At 39.2% G+C, this 19,288-nt stretch overlaps 1 protein-coding gene across 1 annotated transcript in view; it reads right to left on the minus strand.

The window, feature by feature from the left end:
• Positions 1 to 244: 244 nt before the first annotated feature.
• The window catches only part of LOC135109071 (uncharacterized), a 76,582-nt gene continuing 57,538 nt past the window's right edge, over positions 245 to 19,288 (minus strand). The window contains exon 8 of the mRNA XM_064020106.1: positions 245 to 1,479. Within this exon, the coding sequence (XP_063876176.1) occupies positions 1,292 to 1,479 (188 nt within the window). The 3' untranslated portion in view covers positions 245 to 1,291. The remainder of the gene's footprint in view (positions 1,480 to 19,288) is intronic.

Raw genomic sequence — 19,288 nt, forward strand, 5'->3', positions numbered from 1 at the left:
TAAGTGTTCAGTATTTTCACCTCATAAAAATTAAGAGTTTGTTAAATCTGAAGCCTGTTCACAATGCTTAATCATTCATTATGTCAGATTTTTTTTTTTTTTTTACATTAGGGTCACTATATTGAGGATTTACTGTAAAGTGGTTTCTCAGATTGAGCACGTTTGGTTACAAATAAAAGAATTAAACAAAAAAAAAAGCTCCAGACTGCAAGCATATACTCGTGTTATGAGTGATGCGCACATGCTGGTATCTTAATTTTTATTCAAGATTCACATTACAAGTAAAAATTTGTGAAAACTTGCTCAACACACAAACACTTAGCTGTTAGCTTGTTCTGGCTCTGATTGAAGGTAGGAATTTTAACATTTGCTAAAGTACCTCTCTGATGCAGTCTTGTTTACAGTTTTTTGTGTGGTCTGATCTTGTTTGTTTTTAATATTGAGCACTTGTTTGAACAGGCAGAGGATTTGAATTGCCTATGTTTTCCACCAGGCAGTAGGCACAAATCATAGAGATGCCTGGTCAAGCTTGCTCTCACTTGCTCGCAGTCACCCCTATGTTCTTATAGAGGGGGCAGCTACATAGTGACATCTTCATTCATTTGTGCTCGTCAGTGTTCTTTTGTGTTTTATGTAAAGTTAACTATATTTACCAGTATTTAAGTCAAGATGCTGCCAAAGAAGCTGGCTGCTAAGGATGATGCTAATATGACATAATGACATAATTACCACAGAAATTAAGATCAGTGAAAACACAGTTGCAGCATACGTGTTGTTGAGCTCACAACAATATACAGCCATTTGATTTTGTCTTTGCTTAATCTCATTGTTATGTCTTTTATATAATTTAGCATAATGACTTGTGAGAAAATCTACTTTTATTCAACATATAATATTTTAATCAATTTTAATATTATTACTTTCGGAAGTCTAGAACAGATTAATAGGACTGGAAAAATTTAATTTTGGGTTATGAGTTTTCAGGTCACAAATGGACTTCTGGAACAAATTAAAACTTACAGCCTGAGGCACCACTGTATTTTTATAGCAGCATGGATTTAACAAGATATCCCATGTCATTATTTTATTGGCCATTATAGAAAAATCAATGTTCCTGAGTTACCAGATTTCCCAGAGAAACTATATAATATACTAAGAACTTCAAAGATGGTAATGGTTCATTGTAACTCTGTTCTTAAAAGTCTTGAGGAAGGGCAATGTAGAACAGCACACCCAACTTGAGGAAACCATGGAAATATAGTACATCCAAAGTTCTTGTGTCAGTCACAAGCTAGAGAAGATGATTGTGCTCTAGGCTTGCTTTACACTTCTCAAGCTGGTGCAGGAAATCATAAAACTTCTCAAGAGACATCTCAACTAGCTTGGAACTCCTTTTGCTTCCTCCTGGAGCTTGACAGATGAAATTCACTTGTACAAACGTCCTCCCAGCTTCTCCCTCCTCACTGCTGCCTGCCACCACTGCAATTCACATTATAAATATATCTCTTGGTAGTCTATATTAAGTTATATGAATAAAGGGAAATATATACATGCTATACTGTATATAAACATATGGCATTTTCAGTCTCATAAAAGAACTAATTATGAAAAAGGAAAAAAAATATGTATAGGCAATGAATACTCTTTTTTTTTCTTTTTAGCATTCAAACCAACACTTGAAGTTATGATATGAGTTTAAAATTTTATGTTCTGCAGTTTTCAGCTTCACTCCTAACTATTTATGAGGGTCTAAACAGTGGTTCTTAAATTGGGAGCACCACAGGTTTCCCCAGGTGGGTGATGCAAGTGGTTAGAGCAGGGGTGGGGAACGTCCAGCTTGCAAGCTATGTAAGGTCCATAGAAGCATCTGGTCAGGCCTGCCACACCAAGCGCTGACTTGATTCTCTCTAAATCTATTTAATTTTTTTCATAATAAAAACTGATCTATTAATGACTGCATCATAATAATAGAGCAAAAGTAAAGTTTCAGGGACAAGCAAGATATATCCATTATGGGGCAGACAGGACACATGATGAGAGTGATGCATATTATTCACATCTGCTTCTCATTGGCTGCCTGTCTACCTGTATTATAGTGACAGCGTCTCAGAGGACAGTGAGTGTCAGCCAGGCTTTGAGTGTGTACATTATGGAAGTGTCAACTGGCTGAGTGTAACATCTTAAAATGGCAACTTCAAAGAAAAGTTGATGCAGTGTCAATCTTTCCAGAAGAAATGGACAATTTTCTTTTTTACTGAAGTGTGCCTCATTTGTGGTGATGCATCAGCAATGATGAAAAAAGCCAATCTAAAGCTTCATTACAGCTCAAAACATGCTGGACCCAGGAAAGATAAATGCATCTACAGAAAATTATTGCCCTCCAGAGCAGAATGGAATCACAACATGCCACTTTCACTAGATAAATGAGAAGAACTCCTGTCACTGGAAGCCATGCATGGCACAACAAGAAGTGAAGATTTGTTTGAGTGGCTTGTTTTATTGATGAAGAAACTTGAGCTAACATTTGAGAAGTTACAGTGCCCTTACTAGATAGACCTCCAGCCATGGTTGGCTTACAAAAAGAATTAATTAAGAAAGAGGTGGATTATCTGAGTCTTGATCCAAGCAATTTAATTGTATGCCACTGTATCATACACCAAGAGAGTCTTTGTGCACAGTCCTTGTGGCTCAGCAAAGTGATGTCAACAGTAGTGCTATGTATAAATTTCATCAAAAGCATAAGTCTTAATAGCTGACAGTTTAAGGAGTTTCTGAAGGATCTTGAATCCAAGTACACTGGTCTTGTTAATCATTGTGAAGTATACTGGCTGAGTCGTGGGAACATGTCCATGAGATTTATGAACTTTAGGATGAAATCATGCAATTCATGGAGATGAAAAGGAAAATTCAGTGATAGGAAGTGGCTGTATGATCTAGCATTTGTGGTGGACATTACCAAGTACCTTTCAGTGCTAAATGTCAAGCTGCAGGTCCCTAACCAGCTTCTCAACTCTGCTTTCAAATATAGAGTCATTTGAAGCTAAATTAAAGCTATGGAAAGTGCAACTTGAAACCAATAACACTGTGCATTTCCCCACTCAGCAAGGACAAAAAGCCTTCTACTGCATCTGGATATGATGGTGAATGTGTAACACTAATTGATGCTTTTTGTGAAAGATTCAAGGACATGAAAAGTAAACAAGAGAAATTGGACGTCTTAGCTACACCATTCAATGTAGAATCAGCTGATGTACCTGACAACATACAATTCAAAATCATTCAGCTGCAGAGTGATGATGAGCTGAAAGCTAGGTACAACAGCCTTCCATTGCTTGAGTTTTATAAACATTACATAAACACTGATGAATTTCCCACTATGAGAAAACACACACTGAAATCTGCATTTGTGTTCAGGACAATTTACTGCTGTGAGCATTTCTTTTCAAAAGCTTACCCTTCCAAAGAATTGATTGCATTCAAGACTGACTGACACAAACCTGAAAAAAGCAATAAAAACCTTATGTTTTGAAATGTTGAAACACTTCTGAAATCTCTGCAACCATCCTTTAATATACTCAGTGTAATGTTCTAAACAAAATTCTCTATAAAACACCTTCACTTGTTCAATCAACATGCCAGGTATGTCCACATCATCACTTACTCTCAAAACCACTGCAACATTACTTGATCATGATAGTCTTTTCATCTTTCATTGTTTTTTGTTAGCACATTTATTCCTTTGACTCACTGTCAGCAAAGAACTGCTTCAATTTTTTTCTGCTGCTTCTTTAAATCATGCCCAGGGGATGATGCCACAAGCTTCACATAAGTAATAAACAGAAACACCACAATCCAGCTTTTGCAACACTTCCACTTTAATTTAATTGTTATTGTGTTATTTTTGCATTATGTGCTGTGATTTCATTTCCTTCTTGAATGTTAGCTAATAAGAAATAAGTACAAGTAAAAAATCTGATGAAAAAATCTTCTGCTTACTGCTGGTTACACACACACACACACACACACACACACACACACACACACACAATGCCTTTCAAACAGACTGGTGGCAGTGCAGTGCAAAACTGCTCCTGGGTTTACATGCTACATTTCTATTGTGACATATTTAACTGACAAAGTAATAGTACTTTGTCAGTATAATTTAAACATATCAATAATATGTAAAATCTATTATAAAACTTGGCAGTAGGACTTTTACATTTACACATGGAGTATGTATTGGTGTTCTGTTATCATACATTACTCTTGTTTTCTTTCTGCATTCTTATCCTAACATATTCCACAGACAACAGAATAACAGTAATTTACCTGTATAATTCCGAACAGGAGGCAGTAGACACCTGCTCAAATGATAATTACTCCCAGTGAGGTCTAAAGCACTGTTCAGGGGGTGTTGTGAGCTTATCATTAAACCCAGCTGTGACCTCACTGAATGTTTCCCTTTGTGTCTCACAACACAAGGGGGCAATCACAGCCTGCCCTCTAAAAACAACTCTCTTCCCCCACACAAAACTACAAGCACCTAATAACACACACACCCTTCACTCAAAAATTTCAAAATCATCATGGCAATTCCTACACCAGCCTTGGAGTCCCCATTTGGGAATGGGACCATAAATGTCCCCAGGTCGGACTGCCTTTCTGTCGACGACCCTAAGTGTCTTGACACCCCCCTCAACTTTTTCTTCATTAACTTCTGCAACATTCGTGGTCTAAGATCTAATTTTCAGTCTGTAGAACACCACCTCTCCTCTTCTAAACCTCATCTTCTTTTCCTCACTGAAATTATGGTGTCTGAGGCAACTAACAGTAGCCCCTTTTCTCTTCCCTCCTACTTTCTTTATCCTCATTTTTTATCCAAAGCTGGATGCTGTGTTTATGTGCGCAATGACTTACCCTGCTCTCGTGTCCTCGCTCTTGAATCTTCCAAGTTTTCCACCATTTGGCTATGACTACAGAGTCACTCTCAAACTAAATTTATCTGTACTGTATACCTCTCACCTAACTCCTCTGACTATAAGAAATTCTTTGACTACTTAACTTCCAAAGTGGAGCACATTCTGATCCTCATCCCTTTTGCAAAGATCTCCAGTCTTGGAGACTTCAATGTTCACCACCAGCTTTGGTTTTCCTCTCCCTTCACTGACCATCCTGGTAAACTAGCCTTCAACTTTGCTATACTCCATGACCTAGAGCAATTGGTACAACACCCTACTCGTATTCCTGACCGTCTTGGAGATACGCCCAACATTCTTGACCTTTTCCTGACCTCTAATCCTTCTGCTTATGCTGTCACCCTTTCTTCTCCGTTGGGCTCCTCCGATCACAATCTTGTATCTGTATCTTGTCCTATTGCTCCAATCCCTCCTCAGGATCCCCCTAAGCGAAGGTGCCTCTGGCATTTTGCCTCTGCTAGGTGGGGGACCTGAGGAGGTATTTTGCTAATTTTCCTTGGAATGACTACTGCTTCCATGTCAGAGACCCGTTTTTGTGTGCTGAGCGCATAACAGAGGTGATAGTGTCTGGCATGAGGCGTACATTCCTCACTCTTTTTCTCGTCCTAAACCTTCTAAACCTTGGTTTAACACAGCTTGTTCTCGTGCTATACATGATAGAGAGTTGGCCCACAAAAGGTACTTAAGCCTTCCATCACCAGAATCTCATGCACTTTTTATTTCTGCCCAGAACCATGCCAAGTCTGTTCTCCAACTAACCAAAAACTCCTTCATTAATAGAAAGTGTCAAAACCTTTCAAGATCTAACTCTCCTCGTGATTTCTGGCACCTAGCCAAAAATATCTCCAATAACTTTGCTGCTTCTTCTTTCCCTCCTTTATTTCAGCCAGATGGCACCACTACTTTCATATTTATTTCTAAAGCTGAACTCTCCGCTCAAACCTTTGATAAAACCTCTACCTTGGATGATTCTGGGCTTGTTCCTCCCTCTCCTCCACCCTCTGACTACTTCATGCTACCTATTAAAATTCTTCGCAATGATGTTTTCCATGCCCTCACTGGCCTAAACCCTCGGAAGGCTTATGGACCTGATGGGGTCCCTCCTATTGTTCTCCAAAACTGTGCCTCCGTGCTTGCACCTTGCCTAGTCAAACTCTTTCAGCTCTGTCTGTCAACATCTACCTTTCCTTCTTGCTGGAAGTTTGCCTACATTCAGCCTGATCCTAAAAAGAGTGACCATTCTAATCCCTCGAACTACTGTCCTATTGCTTTAATTTCCTGCCTATCTAAAGTTTTTGAATCTATCCTCAACAGGAAGATTCTTAAACATCTATCACTTCACAACCTTCTATCTGATCGCCAGTATGGGTTCCATCAAGGCCACTCTACTGGTGATCTTCTGGCTTTCCTTACTGAGTCTTGGTCATCCTCTTTTAGAGATTTTGGTGAAACTTTTGCTGTTGCCTTAGACATATCAAAAGCTTTTGATAGAGTCTGGCACAAAGCTTTGATTTCTAAACTACCCTCCTACGGCTTCTATCCTTCTCTCTGTAACTGCATCTCAAGTTTCCTTTCTGACCGTTCTATTGCTACTGTGGTAGACGGTCACTGTTCTTCTCCTAAATCTATTAACAGTGGTGTTCCTCAGGGTTCTGTCCTGTCACCCACTCTCTTCTTATTATTCATTAATGATCTTCTAAACCAAACTTCTTGTCCTATCCACTCCTACGCTGATGATACCACCCTGCACTTTTCCACGTCTTTTCATAGACGTCCAACCCTTCAGGAGGTAAACATATCATGCAGGGAAGCCACAGAACGCCTGACTTCTGATCTTTCTAAAATTTCTGATTTGGGCAGAGCAAACTTGGTATTGTTCAATGCCTCAAAAACTCAATTCCTCCATCTATCAACTCAACACAACCTCCCAGACAACTATCCCCTCTTCTTCAATGACACTCAACTGTCCCCCTCTTCTACACTGAACATCCTTGGTCTGTCCTTTACTTATATTCTGAACTGGAAACTTCACATCTCATCTCTCGGTAAAACAGCTTCTATGAAGTTAGGTGTTCTGAGACGTCTCCGCCAGTTTTTCTCACCCCCCCAGCTGCTAACTCTGTACAAGGGCCTTATCCGTCCATGTATGGAGTATGCTTCACATGTCTGGGGGGGTTCCACTCATACTGCTCTTCTGGACAGGGTGGAATGAAAAGCTTTTCGTCTCATCAACTCCTCTCCTCTAACTGAGTGTCTTCAGCCTCTCTCTCACCGCCGCAATGTTGCATATCTAGCTGTCTTCTACTGCTATTTTCATGCTAACTGCTCTTCTGATCTTGCTAACTGCATGCCTCCCCTCCTTCCGCAGCCTCGCTGCACAAGACTTTCTTCTTTCTCTCACCCCTATTCTGTCCACCTCTCTAATGCAAGAGTTAACCAGTATTCTCAATCATTCATCCCTTTCTCTGGTAAACTCTGGAACTCCCTGCCTGCTTCTGTATTTCCACCTTCCTGTGACTTGAATTCCTTCAAGAGGGAGCTTTCAAGACACTTATCCATCAATTTTTGACCACTGCTTTGACCCTTTTATGAGACTGGCATTTCAGTGGGCATTTTTTTTATTAGATTTTTGTTGCCCTTGGCCAGTGTCCTTCCTACATAAAAAAAAAAAAAAGTGGTGTGGACCCTTAAAAAACACTCCTGACTACCTCCTGTGGTCCATGGTTATCTCTTGATATAGATTCTTATTTAAAAAAAAATAAATAAATAAACATTCACACTCAACTGTGTATAATAAAGATATATAGATTTTTGTAAAGATATATAAAGATTTTCATAAACACTAAGTCCAACTGTGATGGTTCTTCTCCTCTACAGCTTGTAGGCTTGTTCACCCATTATCTCATTGTATTCACCAACATGGTTTACATAAATTCTTCGCTCCATGACCCAACATTTTCTTTCACTTCCATCTCTTCCCAGTTAACTCCTTTAGTGTTGAAGTCACTTACTAAGAGCACTTTGTTACTTTTCCTTATCATTTCCTCTATACTATTTTTTTGTTTCTAGTTGCATACTTTTAAATTCATAAGTCTCCCATGCATTAGTTTTTGGTGATATGTATGTCACAAGGATTTTCCTTTTTTCACTTCCTTTGATCTTCATCACAACACACAATGTTTCTGCCATTCCATCACCATATTCCACTTCCTCAACAAGAATATCTTTTACCAATATTATCACTCCTCCTCTATTTCCTTTTCTGTCTCTCTTCCATGTGCTATATCCTTCCTTTGCAAATCCCAACTTTATTTCCCTTTTTAGTTTGATTTCTGTTAAACATACCACATCTGGTTTATTGTTCTTTAAGTAGTCTTTAAGTTCCAATAGGTTTGACACCAAACATTAGTATACATAATCTTTAAACTTTTGCTTGGTGATATAGCGTGACATCTCGGTGCCACCATTTTCTCACTTTCATGTCAACAGCTTTCCAGACGAATCTTCTCACATGTTCCTGTGTTCTCTCATTTTTTTTTTACTTTGCCTCTACTCTCAATTCTTTCAGTTTACTTCTCTCTTCTTCCTTCATGCCTCTTTTTATCCATATTTCCTTCATTCCTTCTACTTTTGCCAATTTTCCTGTTTTCTGTATGACATGTTCCACCACTGTTTGTGACATGAATCTTATTCTCATTGGTCTTGTTCCATTTTTGTAGTACTTTCTGATCCTGTAAACTTCTCTAATTTGTTCGACTATTCCCTCTCCTTCCTCCACAACTTCTGCTATAATTACCTTAGCCCTTTTCAATTCTTCTTTCTCTATAGCTATTTTCAAGGGTAGGTTCTGTGTGTGTGTGTGTGTGTGTGTGTGTGTGTGTGTGTGTGTGTGTTTACCTAGTTGTATTTACCTAGTTGTATTTACCTAGTTGTATAGTACAGTCTGTATTCTTTAATATCTCCCAAACAATGACTCTTCTTTAATTTCTTCATATGTCCCCTTGTACGTCTATCTCCTTCCTCCCCTTTTACAACTAGGTCATCTCTGTCTATCTTCTCCATGTTGTTTATTAATTTGAACATTGTTATCAGGTCTCCTCTTTCCCTTCTTTCTTGCAGTGTTGGTAATCCAATTTCTTCCAGTCTTTCCTTGTAACTTAGGTCTTCCAATTCAGGTATCATTTTCATAGCTGTTCTTTGTATCCTTTCCAATTTCGTGTGTGTGTGTGTGTGTGTGTGTGTGTGTGTGTGTGTGTGTGTGTGTGTGTGTGTGTGTGTGTGTGTGTGTGTGTGTGTTTGTGTATTTATTACCTAGTTGTATTTACCTAGTTGTGCTTTATGGGAAAAGAGCTATGCTCATGCTGTCCCATCTCCATATCTTTTAATATCCAATTTAGCCTTGAATCCATGTATACTTTCTGCATTTACTATCTCATCCAAACTTTTCCATACATAAATACTTCTATATTGGAAACTATACTTTTTGACATCTCTTCTACAAGCACTCTTCTTCAGCCTCTTCCCATGTCCTCTAGTGTCCCATGTATCCCAGACCATTAAGTCGCTCCGGTTCACCTCCTCTACTCCTTCATGTGCTTTATATATCGCAATCAAGTCTCCCCTTTCTCTCCTCTTTTCCAACGTTGGTAGATGTATCCTTGCCAGTCTCTTCATATGACAAGTCCCTGATCGCTGCTCTCTGAACTCTCTCTAAATTCCTTATATCCTTTTTCTTGTATGGCAACCACATTACTGCTGCATATTCTAGTCTAGGTCTTATCAGCAACATGATCATCTTCCTGACCATCTCTTCATCCATATATGCAAAGGCCTGCCTTATTCTTCTTAACAAGTTATAGGTTTCTCCTGTAATTTTCCTAATGTGTCTCTCCAGGGTCAGGTTCCCAGTCACTGTAACACCAAGATCCTTTTCCTCTTCTGCTCCACTCAACCTTACACCATTCAACACATAATTTCCTTTTACTCTTCTTGTGTGTGTGTGTGTGTGTGTGCATTTACCTAGTTGTATTTACCTAGTTGTATAATACAGGGTTTGAGCAGGGCTCATAATGTCCTGTCTCCATATCTATATTTATCCAGCATTTCCTTAAATTTATGCATATTTGGTGCTTTAACAATCTCTTCATTTAGACCATTCCAGATATCCACAGTTCTATGTGGAAAACTGTACTTCTTTATGTCCCTCAAACACCGACTCTTCCTGATCTTCTTTGAGGGCCCTCTCGTTCATTCAGCTTCATCTTCTTCCAGCAACATTGGGTCCTGCTTGTCAATCTTCTCAGTGTGGTTAACTATCTTATACATAATTATTAGATCTCCTCTTTCTCTTCTAACTTGCAAAGTTGACAGTCCCACAATGTGTGTGTGTGTGTGTGTGTGTGTGTGTGTGTGTGTGTGTGTGTGTGTGTGTGTGTGTGTTTTTTTCTCTCTGCTTTTGGTTTTGTGTTTCTCTCTGAATGGGCTTTTCCTCCCTCTCTCCCTTTCCTTTCTCCATGTGTGGTACTGGTCTCTCTCTCTCTCTCTCTCTCTCTCTCTCTCTCTCTCTCTCTCTCTCTCTCTCTCTCTCTCTCTCTCTCTCTCTCTCTCTCTCTCTCTCTCTCTCTCTCTCTCTCTCTCTCTCTCTCTGTACATTCACATACCCCACAGACATTGAACTGAAACACACACACACACACACACACACACACACACATATACAAACACAGCAAAAATGTGCTATTATGTTTGGCCTTGAAAGGAAGGGAGAGAGAAGAAAAAGAGCTGGCAGGAAAATCATTAGAGCAATCCAGGACCAAGGACAAGGCCTGGAGCAGGAAGTAGAGGAAGTACATAGGATTGAAAAATACACAGAGGGAAGTGAGAGATCACTGAAGGTGAGAATGAGGTTAAAGGTCACATCAGAGGAAATCCTGGCAAGGGCAGGAAAATTCTCCAAGGATACCTATTATAAGAATGTGTGGTTAAAGAAAGACATAAATCTGGATGAAAGAGAAAAGAATGAAAGCTGAAAAATAAACCTAAGGAAAAAAAATGAGAAAAGAACAGATATGGAAAAGAATAATTTATACTGGAGGGTCATTGGATTTGAGACTGCAGAAATGGTACATGGAAGAGAGAAGGGAAGAAAGGGAAAACTGGAAGGGGCATATACCAATGTGAATGGACTTATCTTAGTGATTACTGAATTAAATTATTATTTGGAGGAGTTTAAGCCTGATGTAATGGAAATGACAGAAACTAAACAAGTGGCCAACTATTACTGAACAGTGTTGGGAACGGACAATATGACATTTGGTTAAAAAAACAGGAAGGGTAAGCAGGCTGGTTGGGGTCATGTTAATGACAAAGAAGAACCTAAAAGTGAGGAGACTCAGCTATGGAAAGGAAAGTGCTGAAATAATTAGTTTGAAAGTGGGAGCCGGAAACGTGGAAGGAAGAGATTTTGTTGAGTTATGTCCCACCTAAAACAGGATCATGGGGAGAAGTAGAGTCTGCTAAGATGCTGACTGATACAAGATTGTCATTAGTAGAATTAATGAGAGAGTGACAAACTTGTACTTATAGATGACTTTAATTGTAAAAAAAAAAAAAAAGTATGCTGGGAGGAACTGACAACTGAGGGAGGTGAAAGTTCCTGGGAAAAAATATTGGTTAACAATTATAGAGAATGCAATAAAACAATGGGTTCAACAAAACACCAGATACATAAATAATAATGAACCTTCATGACTTGACCTACTAATCTTCACCAAAGAGCCCAAGATATTCAGAGGTTACATACAATCACCCTATCAGCAAGAGCGACCACATACTGATTCAATTGGAACTGAAAGATTTGTCATTTGCTAGGAAAGAAGAGCACAGGTATGGGAGATTAGTTTATAGTAAAACAGACTTTAAAGAGCTCAGAAAATATTTTAAAGAGACAGAATAGAGCAACTTTTTTTTGTGGTAGAAATGGGTGTAGAAAACAAATGGAAGATCCTGTTGGAAATCTATAAAATGGGAGTGGAACAATATGTACCAAAATTAAAACAGGAGACTTAAGTTAAAGAGTGGATTAACAGGTGTGGTGAGACAAAGGAAAGAAGAGAGAGAGCATTACTGTATGTGTAAAATGGGAAATATGTTGGAAAATAACTTTTTTTGAGGAAAAAATGTAACAGACTAGGATGTATTAGATCATGTAACCAATGGAGAAGTCCTCCCTCTCCTCCACCCTCTGACTACTTCATACCACCTATTAAAATTCTTCGCAATGATGTTTTCTATGCCCTCGCTGGCCTAAACCCTCGGAAGGCTTATGGACCTGATGGGGTCCCTCCTATTGTTCTCCGAAACTGTGCCTCCGTGCTTGCACCTTGCCTAGTCAAACTCTTTCAGCTCTGTCTGTCAACATCTACCTTTCCTTCTTGCTGGAAGTTTTCCTACATTCAACCTGTTCCTAAAAAGGGTGACCGTTCTAATCCCTCAAACTACCGTCCTATTGCTTTAATTTCCTGCTTATCCAAAGTTCTTGAAGCTATCCTCAACAGGAAGATTCTTAAACATCTATCACTTCACAACCTTTTATCTGATCGCCAGTATGGGTTCCGTCAAGGCCGCTCTACTGGTGATCTTCTGGCTTTCCTTACTGAGTCTTGGTCATCCTCTTTTAGAGATTTTGGTGAAACTTTTGCTGTTGCCTTGGACATATCAAAAGCCTTTGATAGAGTCTGGCACAAAGCTTTGATTTCCAAACTACCCTCTTACGGTTTCTATCCTTCTCTCTGTAACTTCATCTCAAGTTTCCTTTCTGACCGTTCTATTGCTGCTGTGGTAGACGGTCACTGTTCTTCTCCTAAATCTATTAACAGTGGTGTTCCTCAGGGTTCTGTCCTGTCACCCACTCTCTTCTTATTATTCATTAATGATCTTCTAAACCAAACTTCTTGTCCTATCCACTCCTACGCTGATGATACCACCCTGCACTTTTCCACGTCTTTTCATAGACGTCCAACCCTTCAGGAGGTAAACATATCACGCAGGGAAGCCACAGAACGCCTGACTTCTGATCTTTCTAAAATTTCTGACTGGGGCAGAGCAAACCTGGTATTGTTCAATGCCTCAAAAACTCAATTCCTCCATCTATCAACTCGACACAACCTTCCAGACAACTATCCCCTCTTCTTCAATGACACTCAGCTGTCCCCCTCTTCTACACTGAACATCCTCGGTCTGTCCTTTACTTATAATCTGAACTGGAAACTTCACATCTCATCTCTAGCTAAAACAGCTTCTATGAAGTTAGGTGTTCTGAGACGTCTCCGCCAGTTTTTCTCACCCCCCCAGATGCTAACTCTGTACAAGGGCCTTATCCGTCCATGTATGGAGTATGCTTCACATGTCAGGTAGGGGGTTCCACTCACACTGCTCTTCTAGACAGGGTGGAATCAAAAGCTATTCGTCTCATCAACTCTCCTCTAACCGACTGTCTTCAGCCTCTCTCTCACCCCCGCAATGTTGCATCTCTAGCTGTCTTCTAACGTTATTCTCATGCTAACTGCTCTTCTGATCTTGCTAACTGCATGCCTCCCCTCCTCCCGTGGCCTCGCTGCACAAGACTCTTCTTTCTCTCACCCCTATTCTGTCCACCTCTCTAATGCGAGAGTTAACCAGTATTCTCAATCATTCATCCCTTTCTCTGGTAAACTCTGGAACTCCCTGCCTGCTTCTGTATTTCCACCTTCCTATGACTTGACTTCCTTCAAGAGGGAGGTTTCAAGACACTTATCCACCAATTTTTGACCACTGCTTTGACCCCTTTATGGGACTGGCATTTCAGTGGGCATTTTTTTTTATTAGATTTTTGTTGCCCTTGGCCAGTATCCTTCCTACATAAAAAAATAAAAAAAAAAAGAATGTGGTGAAGGTCAGTGAGGAACAGTGAAGATTTAGAAAAGGAAAATGGTTTGCAGATCAGACTAATGCAATTAAGATAATATAAAAGTGGAGAAATAGTTTTACTATAGAAACAAGAGACAGGGATGTGTGATGTCTCTGTGGTTAATACTTTCAGTCTCACGTGAATAGACGTGTTTAGTGAGCAGTGACCTGATGCTAATATAACTGGCTAGTGTAGACATGGCGCCTTTTGTTGGTGAGTTGTCTGGTTGAGTTAGTTCTCCTGTTCTTGGGGCCTTCGTTGCGAAGGTCTCAGAGGTGGAGGCTGAGTTCCATTGAAGGATCTCCGAGGTACAGGCTGAGTTTTGTGAGAGGATCTCAGACCTGTAGGCTGAGTTCTGCGAGAGGATCTCAGCACCTGTGGGAGGGCTTGGAAAAAGATGGGACCAAGCCCATTGTTTTTCTTAGTGCAGGAGGGAATGACCTTAGTAAGGTCAGGAGTGAGGAACTGTTTGGGAGGTTTTGACGGGCTTTGGATAGAATTAGGGACAAGGGAGGGATCCCTGTGGTGTGTGGTGTCTTGCCAAGGAGGGGAGTTGGTGCTGAGTGGCTGTCCAGGGCTATTACAGTGAATTGTAGGCTTGCGAATCATTGTAAGAGTAATGGATGGACGTTCATTGACAACTGGGACCTCTTCTATGGTAGGGACACCTTGTACGCCCAGGATGGAGTGCATTTATCGCGCTAGAGTGTTCGTGTTTTAGCCAGAACACTCGAGCAGGAGGGAACTGCACTACAGCAATTTTTTCGTTTGTCAGGAGGGAAGAAGGGGTTGTGAGATCAAAACAAAGGACAAATTAGTTAAATCTGGAAAAGTAACCAGCTCAGGGAAGGTGAGAAATAGCTTAAGTGTTTACTAAACAAATTGTAGAAGTATTTTTAATAAAATAGCCTTGCTTAGAGGAATAGTGGGTGTAGAAAACTTTGATATCATTACTTTAACAGAAACTTGGTTAGATATGTCAGGAAAAGTATTTAATTCAGAGGTTAAGATAGATGGTTATACACTGTTCTATAAAGATAAGGAAAACAGGAGAGGAGGAGGCATTGCGTTAAATGTTAGGGACATATTGCAGTATTGTATTAACAGTAGAATTAAAACAGAGAGCAAAACAGAGTCAATATAGGTAGATATTAAGGAAGGACCACAGTCAGTAGTACTGGGAGTAGTATACAGGCCATCAAGCAGTACAAAAGGAAATTAACACCTCACTGTGGCAGGAAATAAACAGAGCAGGGAGGTACAGTCAGGTACGTGTGGTAGATTTTAATTTTAGGAATATTGACTGGAGCCTGATGGTGGATAACATGGAAGCAGAGGAATTTCTTAAGGTAATTCAGGATATTTTTTTTTAAATCAGATAGTCATAGAACCCACAAGGGGGAACCATATTCTAGATTTAATTCTTACTAACAGGGAGGAAGCAGTCATGCAGGTAGAGGTTGAAAGACAGCTAGGTAACAGTGACCATTGGGAAATTAGGTACAATTTAAAATGGGAAGAAACTTAAGAAGCAAAAACACTAGTAAAATACCTGACTTTAGGAGAGCAGATTTTGAGGAATTAAAAAGGTACCTCCAAGGAGTTAACTGGCAACGGATGCAGGATGAGGTCAGGTCTGGGATAGAGTTGAGAGAGATAAGGCAAGATGAGAGAGGTGAGGTGAGGTGTGAGGGTGTAGGACAAGAGGAGGGAAGATGTGTCCAGAAGGGGCGGAGGAGAGAGAGAGGGGGAGATAGGTGTGAGTATATTGGAGGGTCAGGTCATGTTGAAGTGGGAGAGGTGAGGTTGAGGTGAGTAGATGAGGGAGTGGAGAGGATGGTAGAGGCTGAGATGAGGGGATTAAGTGAAGTAAGCGTAGATGAGCTGTATAAATATTTTGTAAAGTGTATACAGGTCAGTTAGCAAACATCCCATATAGAGCAATAAGATCACAGAAAAATTACCCTAAATAGATGACTGCTAGATTAAAACATTATATAGGGCAGAAGAGAAATATATATAAGAGATTAAGGGCAGGTGAAGAAGTTTTAAGGCCACAATATAATGAATTAGTTAGAACAGTCAGGAGGTTAACAAGGAAAGCTAAGGGCAATTATGAATTAAAGGTAGCCAGCCAAGCAAAGACAGACACCAAAGGATTTTACTAGGTATACAGGACGAAGAATAAGAATACTATAGGTCCATTACAGGCAGCTGATGGGGAGCTGGTTAGTTCTGGGGAGGAGATTAGTATAATTCTGAATGAGTATTTTTTAACTGTCTTCACCCAGGAAAACATCCAGGATATGCCAAATAGTGAACAGATGTTTAGAGCAGATGAGAATGAGAAGCTGACAGATATTTCCATAAATAAGGAGATAGTGGAACAGGAAATAGATAAGCTAAAAAAGTTCAAGACACCAGGACCAGATGAAATATATCCCAGAGTACTTAAGGAATGCAAAGAGGTTATTAGTGAGCCATTAGTTTCTGTCTTTAGGAAATCACTGGAGTCAGGTGAGGTACCAGTAATGTGGAGGCAGGCTAATGTAGTACCCATCTTTAAGAAAGGAGATAAAACTTTAGCGTCTAATTATAGACCTGTCAGTTTAACTTCTGTTGTGGGTAAAATATTGGAGTCAATAATAGTGAGGAACATTAGGGAACATTTACACAAACATAACTTGATAAATCAGTCACAGCATGGCTTTATGAAGGGGAAGTCTTGCCTGACAAACTTGTTAAGTTTTTACAGTAAAGTGTACGAGGCAGTAGATAATGATGATTGTTATGACATTTTATATCTGGACTTTAGTAAAGCATTTGACAAGGTACCCCATCAAAGGCTCCTGAGAAAGGTTAGGGCACATGGGATAGATGGGATGGTGTTAGGCTGGATAAGGTCATGGCTTAGTGACAGGCAGCAAAGAGTTGTAATAAATGGCTCTAAATCCAAGTGCAGCCATATAATTAGTGGGGTGCCACAGGGATCAGTATTAGGGCCATTGTTATTTTTAATATATATCAATGACTTGGATAGTGGAATTAGTAGTGATGTTAGTAAATTTGCAGATGACACAAAGATAGGTAGATTAATTAGGTCAGAATTGGATGCCATCACCTTGCAGGCCAATTTAGATAGCATGAATTAATGGATGGAAAGATGGCAAATGCAGTTTAATATCAATAAATGCAAAGTACTTAGTTTAGGTAGAGGAAACCCACACAGTAGGTACACATTAAACAAAACTCTGGTAGGTACAGGGTACGAGAAAGATTTAGGAGTTGTAGTTAGTTCTCAACTCCATCTAGGAAAACAATGCACAGAGGCCAGAAACAGGGCAAACAGAGTATTAGGATTCATTTTTAGAAGTGTTAAAAGTAGAAGGCTGGAGGCAATATTAAAGTTATACTTGGCGCTGGTCAGACCTCATCTAAACTACGCTGTGCAGTTCTGGTCCCCACATTACAGGAAAGATATAGGTCTATTAGAATCAGTACAGAGGAGAATGACTAAAAGGATACAGGGGATGAGGAGTATTCCTTACAAGGCAAGATTGAAGCTGTTAAATTTACTGTCTTTAGGGAGATGTAGGTTAAGAGGGGACCTGATAAAAGTCTTAAAGTGGTATAAAGGTTATAACAAGGGGGATGTAAGCAAAATTCTTAGGATCAGCAACCAGGGTAGAACAAAAAATAACGGGTTCAAGCTTGAAAAATTTAGGTTTAAGAAAGAGATAGGAAGAAATTGGTTCTCATAGAGAGTGGTAGATGAATGGAACGGACTCAGTAATCATGTTGTTAGTGCTAGGACATTAGGGAGCTTTAAGGGAAGATTAGACAGGTTTATGGATGGGGATGACAGGTGAAAATAGATAGGTATACTTCATACATTTAATATATATATATATATATATATATATATATATATATATATATATATATATATATATATATATATATATATATATATATATATATATATATATATATATATATGACACACACACACACACACACACACACACACACACACACTTGGGAGAAGGGCTTGTCCTTGAGGAATCATAAGTTGTAGAGGAATGCATAGATGTGGCCTCACTGCACAAAACTTCCTTCTTTTCTCTCACTTCTATTCTGTCCACCTCTCTAATGCAAGAGTTAACCAGTATTCTCAGTCATTTATCATCCCTTTCTCTGGTAAACTCTGGAATTCCCTTCCTGTTTTTGTATTTCCTTCTTCCTATGACTTGAACTCTTTCAAGAGCGAGGCTTCAAGACACTTATCCTTTAATTTTTGATGCTGCTTTTGACTGTTTGGGGACCAGCACCTCAGTGGACTATAATTTTATTGCCCTTGGCCAGTGCCCGTTTTACATTAATAATAAGAAGAAATAAAAGTGGTTCCGTTTTGGGACAGTAGGATTAATTACATCTTCAGACATATTTAACTAAAAAAAAGGTTAGAAACTATCAATAAAATAAAATAACAACTTCTCTTGAGGAAAGGGAATCTCCTCAAGAAAAGCTGTAATTTTATTTATTTAATTTAATTTTAATTTAATTTTATTTAATTTTATTTATTTTATTTTATTTTAATTTATTTATCAGATCCAGCCTGTGGTTTAATGAAAGTATGTTTACTGTCACTGATACACCAGTTAGATGTGTGAGAAGGCCAGCAAACTCTGACTGGTTTGACCCATGATACATCATTAAAATTGTAACACCCAGAAAATGTGATGGTTCAGGAAGCTTTTACTTACTATGGAGCTAATAAATCATATATCCCAGGAAAAGGGCAGTCTAGGTGCAGGATAAGTTTGAACTTTCCTTTCATTTAATGTTACCTTGACGCGACCTCAAAATCACTCCATGCAACTGACTTGTGCCTGCTTCCATGATCCCTACTGTACAGTGCATGAAATTAATACAGCCAGGTCACAGCAAATACACAACATGCTATTTTTACTGGAGAGGAAGCAAAGGATCTATGCATAATGTAGTGTGGGGATATGAGGCAAAAAAGTTTAAGAATCACTGGTTGAGGGAGTAGGTGCCATCACCATTGGACTTTTTATTGCATATACAGTGGAATCTCAGTTAATGAACAAATTGGCTTTCGAACAAAATTCTGAACTCATTACTGCTTCAGTTGCAGTACCATAATTCGCTTCTAGAACAAAGTTACTTGACCTCAAATATTAAAAGACACAGCAAAAGCTGCCATTTATTATCACAGTTTCTATATATATATATTTACTTAATTTTTATATATTTGGAGGAGAAGGACAGTGTAAGACAGTAATTCACTCTTTGAAATAAGGTAAATGTGGTCCCATTGAAAAGTCTCAGTGTAAACAAA

The sequence above is a fragment of the Scylla paramamosain genome, chromosome 18, assembly GCF_035594125.1.
Source record: "Scylla paramamosain isolate STU-SP2022 chromosome 18, ASM3559412v1, whole genome shotgun sequence".
In the NCBI taxonomy this organism is placed as follows: Eukaryota; Metazoa; Arthropoda; class Malacostraca; order Decapoda; family Portunidae; genus Scylla; species Scylla paramamosain.